Here is a 14,153-nt window from a genome sequence, read left to right on the forward strand (position 1 = left end):
ATTTCGAGGCCAGCCTGGTCTACAAGAGCTAGTTCCGGGACAGGCACCAAAGCTACAGAGAAACCCTGCCTCGAAACCCCCCCCCCCAAAAAAAAAAGAAAAAGAAAAAAGGAGGGGTATTTTTGTTGCTATAAATGAACACTTTCTACTTCTTAACTGGGGATCCAAGGCTGCTTACCACAACTCACTTAACGATACTTAACCTATACTTAAGGATAGCTACATTATGTCCCGTGACCAGTAGACTGGTGGCCATCTCCAGTCATGTACTATGCTTTGTAAACTCTCGTACTCACCTCTGAGTGCTCGAGTCCTTCCCTTCCCATGAGATTTCACTTTCCTCTTTTAAAAAAAAAAATGTCTTTCTCCTCCCAGGGATAGGTCAAAGCCCTTCATCTTTCTACAATGCTCTTTTCACCAGCTCAGCAAAGTCAGCCTTTTCTATGGTGACTGTCTGTTTCCATGACTTTCCTACACTAATCTTAAATCATTTGAAAGCAAAAGTTCATATTCTCATTCCTGTTTTTTCTCTTGCAGTGCCTTCAGACAGTGTTTCCTCCAAGAATACTGTAGATCATCCAAGGCACTGCAAGGCAGTTTTTAGGAACTGTTTCACCAGAGGAAGTACTTTAGGGATACTCTCTTGGAGACATCTGCGTGATATATTACTTGAAGAACTCTGAGTATTTTAACTGATGATTTTTTTTTCTCTATGTGTCTGAAGATTGTCACACCTGAAAGTGGCAAGTCCGGCTCGGATGATGATGAGCAACAGATGGAGCTCACTGAGGAAACGGAGAACGAAATCTGCAGAGTCTGGGATATGTCCATGGATGAGGTATGAGGATAAAAGTGAAATTCTAGAGTGAGGAGACTTTTGAAAAGATTCATCCCAGATTTCTTGCTAACCCTCAATCAAGATATTCTTTCAGTGCTCTCTGTCTCTGTCCTTGCTCCATCTTGACTATCCCATTCACTCAATTTCTTCTCCCCAATCCCCTTTTCCTCTCCTCCTCCCCTTCTGCCCTCCCTTTCCCCCCAATCCCATGCTCCCAATTTTCTCAAGAGATATTGTCTACTTCCCCTTCCCAGAGGGATCTATATATGTTTCTCTAGGGCTCTCCTTGTTGCTTATCTTCTCTGGGCTCATGGACTATAAGCTCGTTATCCTTTGCTTTACAGCTAGTATCCACTTATGAGTGAGTACATTCCATGCTCATCTTTCTGAGTTTGAGTTACCTCACTCAGGATGGTTTTTTGTTTGTTTGTTTGTTTGTTTTGTTTTGTTTTTTGTCTAGTTCCATCCATTTGCATGCAAATTTCAAGCTGTCATTGTTTTTTACCCCTGAGTGGTACTCTAATGTGTAGATATGTCACACTTTCTTTATCCATTCTTCTGCTGAGGGGCATCTAGGTTGTTTCCAGGTTCTGGCTATTACAAAAAATATTGCTGTAAACATAGTTGAACAAATGCCTTTGTAGTATGAGTGAGCATCTTTTGGGTATATGCCCAAGAGTGGTATTGCTGGATCAACCTGAGGCAGGTTGATTCCCAATTTTCTGAGAAACCGCCATACTGATTTCTAAAGTGTTTGTACAAGTTTGCATTCCCACCAGAAATGAATGAGTGTTCCCCTTACTCTACATTCTCTCCAGCATAAGCTGTCATTGGTGCTTTTGATCTTAGCCATTCTGACATGTATAAGATGGTATGTCAGAGTTGTTTTGATTTGCATTTTCCTGATGGCTAAGGATGTTGAACATTTCCTTAAGTATCTTTTGGCCATTTGAGATTGTTCTGCTGAGAATTCTGTTTAGTTCCATACCCCATTTTTCAATTGGATTATTTAGAATTTTGATGTCTAATTTCTTGAGTTCTTTATATATTTTAGAGATCAGTCCTTTGTCTGATGTGGAGTTGAAGATCTTTTCCCATTCAATAGGCTTTTTTTGTCTTATTGACTGTGTCCTTTACTTTACAGAAGCTTCTCAGTTTCAGAAGGTCCCATTTATTTATTGTTGTTCTCAGTGTCTGTGCTACTGTGGTTATATTTAGGAAGGGGTCTCCTGTGCCCATGCATTGAAGACCACTTCCCACTTTCTCTTCTATTAGGTTCAGTGTGGTCAGATTTATATTGAGGCCTTTAATCCATTTGGACTTGAGTTTTGTGCACAGGGATAGATATGGGTCTATTTTCATTCTTCTACATGTCAGCATCCAGTTATGCCAGCACCATTTGTAGAAGATATTTCCTTTTTTCCATTGTATAATTTTAGATTCTTTGTCAAAAATCAGGTGTTCATAAGTATGTGGATTAAATTCAGAGTCTTCAGTTTGATTCCATTGGTCAACCTCTCTGTTTTTATGCCAGCACCAAGCTCTTATGATTACCGTAGCTCTGTAATAGAGTGTGATGCCAGGGATTGTGATACCTCCGGAAGTTCCTTTATTGTACAGGATTGTTTTGGCTATACTGGGTTTTTTGTTTTCCTTATAAAGTTGAGTATTTTGAGGTCTGTGAAGAATTTTGCTGCAGTTTTGATGGGAATTGCATTGAATCTATAGATTTCTTTTGGTAGGATTGCAATCTTTACTATGTTGATCCTATCTATCCAAGAGCATGGGAGATCTTTTCATTTTCTGGTGTCTTCTTCAATTTCTTTCTTTAAAGACTTAAAGCTTTTGTTAAATAGATCTTTCACTTCTTTGGTTAGTGTTACCCCAAGATATTTTATGTTATTTGTGGCTATTGTGAAAGGTGATGTTTCTCTGATTTCCCTCTCAGCTTCTTTATCATCTATATATAGGAGGGCTACTGATTTTTTTTTGACTTGATCTTGTATTTTGCCATATCACTGAAGGTATTTATCAGCTATAGGAGTTTTCTGGTAGAGTTTTTGGGGTTACTTATATATACTATATTATCATCTGCAACTAACAAAAGTTTGATTTCTTCCTTTCCAATTTGAATCCCCTTGATCTCCTTCTGTTGTCTTATTTCTATAGTCAAATCTTCAAGAAGTATGTTGAAGAGATATGGAGAGAGTGGACAGCCTTGTCTTGTTCCTGATTTTAGTGGAATCTCTTTGAGTTTCTCTCTATTTAATTTGATGTTGGCAGTAGGCTTGCTGTATATTGCTTTTATTATGTTTAGGCATGCTCCTTGTATCCCTGATTTCTCTAAGACCTTTATCATGAAGGGGTGTTAAATTTTGTCAAATGCTTTTTCAGCATCCAATGAAATGATCGTATGGTTTATTTCTTTCAGTTTATTTATATGATGGATTACATTGATAGATTTTCGTATGTTGAACCAGCCCTGCATCTCTGGGATGAAGCCGACTTGATCATAGTGGATGATTTTTTTGATGTGTTCTTGGATTTGGTTTGCTAATATATTGATGAGTATTTTTGCATCCATGTTCATGAGTGAGACTGGTCTGTAATTCTCTTTTTTTGTTTGAGTCTTTGTGTGGTTTTTGTATCAGGATAACTGTAGCTTTATAAACAGAGTTTGGCAATGTTCCTTCTGTTTCTATTATGTGGAACACTTTGAGGAATATAGGTATTAGCTTTTCTTGGAAGTTCTGGTATTATTCTGCACTAAAATCATATGGCCCTGGGCTTTTTTTTTTTTTTTGGTCAGAGGTTTTTATGACAGCTTCTATTTCCTTGAAGTTTATAGTTTTATTTAAATTGCTCATCTGGTATTGATTTAATTTTGGTATACGATATCTATCTAGAAAATTGTCTTTTTCCTTTACATTTTCCAATTTTATAGAGTACAGGTTTCTGTAGTATGACTTAATGATTCTCTGAATTTCTTCACTGCCTGTTGTTAAGTCTCCCTTGTTGATTTGGAAGTTCTCTCTCTGCCTTTTAATTAGTTTGGATAAGAGTTTGTCTATCTTGTTGATTTTCTCAAAGAACCAGCTCTTTGTTTCATTGATTTTTTTTGTATTGTTTTCTTTGTTTCTATTTTGTTGATTTCAGCCCTCAGTTTGATTATTTCCTCTCTTCTACTCCTCCTGGGTGAGTCTGCTTCTTTTTGTTCTAGAGCTTTCAGGTGGGCTTTTATGTTACTAGTGTGAGATTTTTCCATTTTGTTTATGTGGACACTTGGTGCTATGAACTTTCCTCTTAGCATTGCTTTCATAGTGTCCCAGAGGTTTGGATATGTTATACCTTCATTTTTGTTGAATTCTAGGAAGTTTAAGGGATTAAGGTGTGTGACTCCCAAACACTGGAATTACAGGTGTGAGCCACCATCACCTGCATCTGTTTCTGGATCAATCTTGTGTAGCCTGGGGTAGCCTTAAACTCACAGAGATCCATCTGCCTTTGTCTCCCGAGTCCTGGGATTAAAGGTGTGCGCCAGCACTCCCTGGTCTGTATGGCTGAGACTAGTATGGTTGTTTTGCCCTCTGATCTTCAGACAAGCTTTATTTACTGAAACACAATATACCACTACCTCTGGTATACAAATTTTGGTTTTCTTATCTGACATTCTATCGCCCGAGGTCTGGAGCTCTTGCAGCAGCCGTCAGTGCCCTTTTATCATCCATTTTCCTGGACAACCTCTGGCAGAAGGGCAGGGAGTCAGCATTTGGTGTCTCGACAGGCAGTATTGGAGAATTTTTAAATCTTTGGAGCAACCTGGTCCACATACATTATCTGCCCATTTAAAATCAAAGGTGGATTGGCTCAATTCTGCCAATGGGACACGGAAGTCTTTTAACAGTGTCTTTTTCCTGGAGGAATCAGACTCCTGAGAATCAGAGCTCCCAGGTTTCTTCAGAGGTAGGAGAGGTGTATTCCAGGGTGCCTGACATGGCACAAAGATGCCTATTTCTTCAAACTAGACAGTGTGGGCTATAATTCATCCTTTTGTTTCCAGGGTCATGGGTACTGTTTGATCTGGATGGGATGTTCAAACTGCTTAGTTGAACAATTATGGGAACTTGATGTTGGGCCAGTCTTGTGGGGTTAATTTCTGCTCATACCTCCAGGAATCTTGGTCATCAATCTGAGAGATAATCCAATTGTATCTTTTGATTGGGGGCAGGACTTTGAGCTAGGAGATATTCTTCTGACAGAGGAGGGTTGGACAACAAAATTTTTCTGGATATCTGTAAGTTTAACTGTTTATCATCAGAGAAAGTGAAGGTGGCCTTCAGCTTATGGAAAAGATCCCCCGCCCCCACAGATCAGTTCTCTGGTGTTAAACACCTTTTGCACTACCTCCAGCAAGTGGGACCTATTTATACCTTTAATTTTTTAAATTTCCAACATTTTTTCCAATATCTGAGTCTGCAAGAGGGACAGAGGAAACTTTTTAGCAGATGCCTTTAATCTTTCTAAAAAGGACCTATTGAAAATCGTTTAAAGTCTCTATCAGTATTGGACAGAAGGGAAATCTGTTTCGTCCAGACACCACTGTCTGGGAGGAAACCTTTTGCCTGGTCAGGGGCAGTTTCTCTACTTTTATCAGAGAATAGTCTGTTTTGAGTTCCCCAATTATTCAGATCATTGATAGAAAGGAAACAAAAATTACAAAACAGGAGGAGTGAACCTTCCTCATTTCCCCTTCCCAGGGACTGCTTACAGCAGGCTGGGAGTAAAGAAAATGTGTACCTTGGGAAACCATGTCTCCTTCCTTGTATGCCTCCTGCTCTGGTGGCGGTGCCCTGGATGAAATGCCCAGCCCCTCCCTGCCTCCATACAGGGGCGGTAATGACTGAGAACTCTGAGCAGGAGGCAATGGATGAGACAAGTGAGCACTATAGGAGTGGGGTACATAGCAGTGGTTTTTTATTAACTCTGCATAGGCAGGCATAGCCGAAGGGATTCAGACCCAAACAAGAAGGAATAAGTCGTAGGACAGTGGGGGCATCTCACACCAGAGAAAACCACCAGCAATAGAGGAAAGCAAAACTGACTGAAACACATAGAAACACACACACACACCACACACACACATAAACACACACACACAAACACATACACACACCGCACACACACACAAACACATACACACACCACACACACACACAAACACACACACACACGCCACACACACATAAACCACACACACACACAAAAACACACACACACACTAACACACACACACCACACACACACACATACACACACACCACACACACATACACCACAAACACACACACACACCACACACACACAAACACACACACACCACACACACACACAAACACACCACACACACATACACCACACACACACAAAAACACACACACTAACACACACACACACACCACACACACACACACACATACACACACACCACACACACATACACCACAAACACATACACTCACCACACACAAACACACACACCACACACACAAAAACACACACACACAAAGAGGGGGGGAACAACCAGGAGTGGCTGTCGCAGATTTACACACCAGAACAGACAGGAAAAATCTGGTGACATCTTATGCAGACTCTGGGCACTGGGTCAATGTCTGTGTCCAACCTCTCTCTCCTATGTGTCCAAACAGAAAGCACTTTAACCAGAACTCAGCTCTGGAGGTGACAGACTACGTGACTTTCTAATTTGTTTCCTTTTGGGATGGATGCAATCAGACTCCTCCAAATTCTTAGGCATCACTTGATCAAATGGGAGTCCTGGGGACCTGAAAAATCCCATGTTGGACACCTGCTAGGCTTGACCACTGCACTGCTCTCTGCTTGGAGGGGACCTGAGACCCCAGTGTCTTGAGATTTGACCTCTGGGGGTCTCGGTGGGACCCCCCCAGAAAATGTCGTGGGATGTCTACCAGAAAGCACAGCTTGGACGTGCATTTAAGCCAGTGGAAGATCTTTATTAGCTGCTCAGTGAGTACACGGGTTGCTTGGGATCTCACTGTAGCCCTGAGCTTTTTCAGGGTGAAGTTGCTTTGGAGTTGAGACTTCGGCTTACTTGGTTTAGAAAGACAAGTTCTGGGACCAGCTGGGCAGGCAGTGCACACCTGTAATCCTGGAACTTGGGGGCTAGAGCGTGCCTGGTTTGTGCAACCTGGAGAGCAACCCCAGGGCTTTGTGTACACTAGGAAATATTCTATCAATTGTACCACTCTTCCGTCCCCGGCTTTTATCATAGTTAGGAATGATAGATGTCCTCTGAGGAGACAGCTCACTGCATATACCATTTATTCCTAATTAGAGTTTTTAACTTTATGTATGGAGATTCAGGGGTTATAATCAAGGCATGTATAGCTGATCACTGTAGTTTATCACTAAGGTCTTTTCTTGGCATAAAACAAAAGTTATGATTATAACACACAAAATCTGTTGAATAACATTTCCTTTTTGGACAAAATATATTTTAATAAGTACAATCAAATGGACCTAAAAAACAAGCTGGGGTATCTATCTTAATATCTAAAAAAAAGACTTCAAACTAAAATCAAAAGAGACAAAGTAACATTTCATATTAGTCATAGGAAAAATCCATCAAGGGAAATCTCAATACCGAACATTTATGCCCCAAACAGAAAGGCATCCTCATATGTTAAAAAAAACACCGTTAAAGCTTAAATCACACATTAAACCCCACACACTAATAGTGGGAGACTTCAACACCCACTCTCACCACTGGACAGGTCCATCAGACAGAAAATTAACATAGAAATTAGGGAACCTACAGATGTTATGAATCAAACGGACTTCACAGACATCTATAGAACATTCCATCCAAACATACAAGAATAGCATTTGTTACTGCATGACTAGAATTTATTCTAAATTGCTGTAGTCCGTGTAATCTGTAGAATATGCATGTTGTGGTTTGAACGTGAAATGCTCTGTCACAGACTTGCTCATGTTTGGACACTTGATCCCCAGCTGGTGGCGCTGCTTCAGCATGTTGAGGAACCCTTAGAGGGTGGAGCCTGATTGGAGAAGGTGGGTCATTGGGGATGAGCCTTGAGGTTTTCCAGCCTGGCCACTCTCCCTGGCTGTGGGCGCCACATGCTCCTGCGGCCACCTTAAGCTCCGGCTGCCATGCTTCCTTCACCATGATGGGCTGGATCCCTTCTTAAACTGAGACTCTCCCCCACCTCTGTTTCCATCTCCCAATCCACTCCTCCTCCCTTTCTGTTTAGGAAATGGCAGGTCTCCCATGAGTATCAACAAAACGCGGCGTATCTGAATGCAGTAAGACTAAGCACCTCCCCATGTATTTAGGCTGGGCAAGATGACCCAGCTGAGGAGCAGGGTCTCAAAAGCCAGGGAAAGAGTGGAGCCAGCCCCTGCTCCCACTGAGGAGTCCCACAAGAGGCTCAAGCTACACAACTGCAATACATATGCAGAGTGTCTAAGGTCAGTGTCTTGCAGGCTCCCTGGTCTGTCCAGTCTCTGCGAGCCCCCTTGAGCCCAGGTTAGCTGATTGTGTGAGCCTTCCCATGGCGTCCTTGTTCCCTCTGGTTCCGACAGTCCATTCTCCTCCTCTTCTTCAGGATTCTCAGAATTCTGCCTAATGTTTGGCTGTGGGCCTCTATCTGTTTCCATCGGTTATTACTGATGCCTCTCTGATGACAATTGTGCTAGGCACCAATCTGATCAGAGGAGAAGACGGTTCAGGCTATGTGTCTGCTATTGCTAGGAGTCTAAGCTGGGGTCTTCCTTGTAGATTCCTGGGAGATTCTCTTGGGCCAGGTTTTTGCCTAACCTCAAAATGCTCTCCTTTCCAGCAGTCTTTTTCAGTACTCCCTCTTTATTCCCCACCCCAGCATGACTGTTCATGTTCCCTTCCCACCCTCAGTACCCTCATGAAATCACTTCTATTTCCCCTACCCAGGGAGAACTGGGGGCCTCCCTGTGAACCGTCCTGGGCCCGTGGATAGTAGCGTTGCCATCCTTTCTTTCACAGCTACTATCCACTCATACATGTGAGTATATACCATGTCCATCTTTACCTGGGTTATGTCATTGAGGATTTTCTTTAGTTCTGTCCATTTGCTATGCATTCCTCAGTTGAGGGACATCTAGGTTGTTTCCAGGTTCTGGTTATTATGAATGAAGCTTCTATGAACAAAGTTGAGCAAGTGTCCTTGTGGTATGATTGAGCATCCTTTGGGTATATGTCCAAGAGCAATAGAGCTGGTTCTTGTGTACATTGATTCCCATTTTTTCGAGAAACTACCATAGTGACTACCGTAGTGACTGTCCATGCATGCATTCCCACCAGCAATGGAGGAGTGTTCGGTCCCCTGCTCCACATCCTCTTCAAGCATGAGCTGTCACTTGTGTTTTTGACCTGAGCCTTTTTGACAGATGTAAGATGGAATCTCAGAGTCATTTCGATTTGCATTTCTCTGATGGCTAAGGATATTGATCATCTCCGTTAGTGCTTATCAGCTATTTAATAGTCTTCTATTGAGGATTCTCTGTTTAGATCTGTACCCCATTTTTAATCAGATTACTTGGTTTGTTGATATCTGGTTTCTCATGTTCTTTATCTATATAATTTTGGAAATCAGCCCTTTGTCAGGTGTGGGGTTGGTGAAGATCTTTTCCCATTCTGTAGGCTGCTGTTTTGTCCTAGTGACTGCATCCTTTGCCTTACAGGAGCTATTCAGTCTAATGTGGTTCCATTGATTGCCAGTTTTATTGCCTGCGTTGTTGGTGTTCTGTTTAGGAAGTTTTCCTGTCTCTTTCATCAGGTTCAGTGTATCTGGATTTATGTTGAGGTCTTTGATGCACCTTGACGTGAGTTTTGTGCAGGTTGATAGATATGGATCAACTTGAGTTTTTCTACATGTGGACATCCAGTTGGAGCAGCACCAAAGACGCTTTCCTTTTGTTCCCAGTGTATACTTCAACCTTCTTTGTAAAAATCAAGTGTCCATGGGTGTGTGGATTTACATCTGAGTCTTTAATTCCATTGATCACATCTCTTATTTTACGCCAATAAATTTTTACTGAAATCTGGAGTGGTGATACCTCTGGGAGTTCTTTTATAGTCCAGGTTTGTTTTAACCTTCGTGAGTTTGTAAACACCAGCTTTAAGTGCAGTTTCTGCTGCACTGCTTTCAGCTAATGCTCTGTCAAACCTCAGAGGCAACACCACTTATCTTCACATGAGTCTTTCACGGCAGCTGAGATGCTGCTCTCCAGCTGCCACTGCCGAGGAGTCCATCAGTCTGGCCTCGGGACAGATGACTTTTGCTTTATGGGGGAGCAGGTTTGGTAAGATTGCTAATGGGGAGCTGAACCACTGTTCTTAGTAGGTTAAGAACCTTTTCCGGTGGGTAGAATGATTTTTAAAGTGAGGGCCTCTTGAACTTATGTCCACTGTAAATAGAGCTAGACATTATTTATTGCTATGACTATTTATCTCATGCATATTAATCTATATAAGGGTAAATGTGGGGGAGTTAAAATTTCCATTTTCTTTCTTTTTTTAATTTTATTTATTTATTTTTTTATTGAGAAAAGGAAGAAAAAAAAACAAGTTTCCACCTCCTCCCAGCCTCCCATTTCCCTCCCCCTCCTCCCACCCTTCTCTCCCTCCTCCCACCCTTCTCCCCATCCTCCCACTCCTCTCCCCCTCCCTCTTCAGTCCAAAGAGCAGTCAGGGTTCCCTGCCCTGTGGTAAGTCCTAGGTCCTCCCCGCTCTGTCCATATCTAGGAAGGTGAACATCCTAGAAAATTGGGATCTTGGGGGTGGGGTGGGATGGGGGTAAGGGGAGACGGGGAGAGAAAAGGGAGAAGGGGAGGATGGGGGGAACTAGCTAGGGGAAAAAGAAGGATTGGGATAAAGGAAGGTTGGATAGGGGAGGACGGAAGCACAATTCTTAGTTAAGGGAGCCACCTTAGGATTGGCAAGAGACTTGAACCTAGAGTGGCTCCCAGGTGCCCAAGCCGAGGTCCCCAGTTAATTCCTTGGGCAGCTGGGGATAGGGAACCTGAAATGACCCTATCCTATAGCAATACTGACGAGTATCTTGCATATCATCATAGAACCTTCATCTGGTGATGGATGGAAATAGAGACAGAGACCCACACTGGAGCACTGGACTAAGGTCCCAAGGTACCAATGAGGAGCAGAAGGAGGGAGAACATGAGCAAAGAAGTCGGGACCACGAGGGGTGCACCCACCCACTGAGACAGTGGAGCTGATCTACTGGGAGCTCACCAAGGCCAGCTGGACTGTGACTGAAAAAGCATGGGTTAAAACTGGACTCTCTGAACATGACGAACAATGAGGGCTGAGGAGAAGCCAAGGACAATGGCACGGGGTTTTGATCCTACACAATGTGCTGGCTGTGTGGGAGCCTAGCCAGTTTGGATGTCCATTTTCTTTCTAAAAGAGGAAAAAGCAGATCTGAAAATCATTTTTCAAAACACTATGAAAAGAAAAAACAGCACTAATACCTGATAAAATTTTTGATTGATTCATATGTTCAACAAATATCTATTGATTTGGATCTGTGTGATAAAGCAAATATGGTCTATGCCCTCATGAACCTTATGTGCTACTGAGAGAGAGAAAATAAATTAAGAATCAGGCATGGTAGCAAATACCTTTAATCCCAGAACCCAGGAGTTAGAAGGGTGTGGATTTCAGTAAATTTGATGCCAGACTGGTCTACAGAGCCAGGTCCAGGACAGCGAGGTAGTCATGAGCAAATATGTGATCACTGGGTTGGGTGGCTGGCAGGAGCTTTTTGAGGTCGGCGCACTTGAACTAGCTAGTCACTCTTCTGAAATGGGTCCAGCTTGGGCAAAGGTGGAAAGTTCTCTAAGAACAGGCAAACCAACACCACTAGAATGTAGTGACTCCGAGAGGGTAGAAAGAAGCTGGACGCAACAAAGAGTGACACGCAGGGCTTCGACAGACGCAGTGATCTAGATGAGAAGCTCCTGTTTTCACGGGGTGCGTATTGTCTCTTACTGTGGAGAAGGGATTTTAGTGGACCAGTGCAGGGGACACGGGGGTGATGAGAACTGAGTATAAGGACGGAGAGAGAAAGAGAGACAGAGACGAATGCACAGGGACATCAGTTCCCTGTGGTTTCAGGACATGACAGAGCTGGACAGTTCACATCATGGTGTCCAGGAAACAGAGGAAAAGGAAATCAAAGGGGACAGAAAGAACATGCGATCAAACGTGACTTTATGAAGAAGAGTCTCAGAGACTTGGAGATGGGAAACAGACCGACAGAAAATGAGAGTCAAAGTCAGGCTGTGGTGGGCTCACCTTTAATCCCAGCAGGCAGGAGGCAGACGCAGGAGGATCTCTGTGAGTTCAAGGTCAGCCTGGTCTACTAGAGCTAGTTCCAGGATATATGGGGCTGTTATACAGAGAAACTCCTGTCTCAAAAAAAAAAGAGATCAAAAGAGGGATTGTGTATAGAGAAAGGAAACTGAACTGGCTAACGTGTCATTTTCAATGACAGGTTCCCGAGGAAGAGAATCAGACATGGCAGATAATAAAAAAGTCAGGAACATTTGGGATCCTGAGGTCTTACACAAGCTCGTGGTTCAGGCAAGTTTAGGCAGTCAGGAAGAGAGGCCTTGCTTGCCCTGTTGTGGCTGTGGGCATGTGAGCTGTGGATCGGCAGGGCTGGAGAGGGCCTCAGGCTGCAGCCCCAGGCATTGGGGGTTTTCCACCACCCCTCCACAATAGCTCAAGGCCTCTGATCCTTTCCACCGCTGGTCCTGCTGCAGCCCAATGCGTTGGGTCATTTCCACCACTCCTCCCACATCAGGGCACCTGTATTTTCTTTGGGATCGATGATGGCACCAGCAGGTGCAGGACCAAGATCTATATGAGATCCGTGGGCGAGAGGGTTGCCATTGGCAAGGACCCATCTGGACCCATCAATTTCAGGCTGATGCTCAGCATCTCCAGTGCCACAGAGGAAAAGGTAGTCCCAAAACACAGCTCTTCCCCAGCATACGTAAAACCAGCATCGTCTGCTCCTGAGGAGAAAGAGTTCATGCCAGCCATAGCACCGTTTGCCCCAAAGTGACAAGTTAGGCCCAAGAGGAGCACTTTGGGGTTTACGGGAAGAAAGCGATGCTCCTTTCTGGTTGCTTGATGTGTAGAACAGGCTGGACTTGAACACACAGAGATTCACGAGCCTCTGCCTCCCGTGTGCTGTGATTAATGTCGTGTGCCACCACCTCTTAGCTTTGTATAGTCTTTGAGTATACTTTTGTTTGTTTGCTTGCTTGCTTGCTTGTGTGTTTAAGACAGGATAGACTCAGACCCCATGTGTAATCCAGGTCGGCCTGGATATTACCTCAGTCCTTCCCTCTCAGCCTCCTGAGAGCTGGGATTACAGATGTGTACCATTAAGCCTGGCTGTTTGCCAAGTTGGCTGTGTTCGGACTAAATACAAAGTGAAGTGAAATCACCAGAAGGCAATTAGGAGACTTTTCAAATTAGTGGTTATTAATAACGGGCATTAATCCCAGTGCCTTTGTTTCAGGTTATGTTTTGTGAGTCTTTGCAGACAGATGAGAGAACAATATACATTGAAATTATTGTCTACCTTCTAAGGACCCTGTAGTGGCTGATGTCTCCAGAATATTTCTTTTGAGTATTTGGAAGCTGGAAGGATCAAATGTCAGTTTTTTAAAAAGGTATTGAAGGGCCCAAAAGATGCTCCTTTGGGTAAAGGTACTTGCTGCCAATCCCGATGACTGAGTTCGGTCCCCAGGAGCCACGTCAAGGTGGAAGAGGACTAAGTACCCCGAGTTGTTCTCTGTCTTCTCCTCAAATGGTGTAGAGCTCAGCAGCTGGAAATGCTCGCTGCTTTTCCGAGCACCTGTGTCCACCAGCTCACAGTCAGTTGTTACTCAGTTCCGCAAGACCTGACATCCTCTTCAGATCTCTCCACACTAGTGACATACACACAGACTCTCATCCACACATAAATAAAAACACAAATTTATTAAATGTGTTAAAAATAACATACTTACTTAATTTTTTGAGAGTTTCACGTAGCCCAGGCTATCCTGGAACTCACTATGTAGTGTAGGTTGGGCTTAAAGTTCAGGCAATCCCCTCGATTGACCTCTCTGAATTCTGGGATTACAGGTAGGAGCCACCATGTCCATCTTAAGTCAGTTTTATAGTTAGGAAAATCAAGACTCA

At 43.2% G+C, this 14,153-nt stretch overlaps 1 protein-coding gene across 1 annotated transcript in view; it reads left to right on the forward strand.

Annotated features, from left to right (window-relative positions):
• Positions 1–13,916, forward strand: part of LOC142837841 (uncharacterized) — a 19,619-nt gene extending 5,703 nt beyond the window's left edge. The window contains exons 6-7 of the mRNA XM_075953209.1: positions 725–838; positions 11,009–13,916. Of these exons, the coding sequence (XP_075809324.1) occupies positions 725–838; positions 11,009–11,167 (273 nt within the window). The 3' untranslated portion in view covers positions 11,168–13,916. The remainder of the gene's footprint in view (positions 1–724; positions 839–11,008) is intronic.
• The last annotated feature ends 237 nt before the right edge of the window (positions 13,917–14,153 follow it).

This window comes from Microtus pennsylvanicus, chromosome 18 (assembly GCF_037038515.1).
Source record: "Microtus pennsylvanicus isolate mMicPen1 chromosome 18, mMicPen1.hap1, whole genome shotgun sequence".
Classification (NCBI taxonomy): domain Eukaryota; kingdom Metazoa; phylum Chordata; class Mammalia; order Rodentia; family Cricetidae; genus Microtus; species Microtus pennsylvanicus.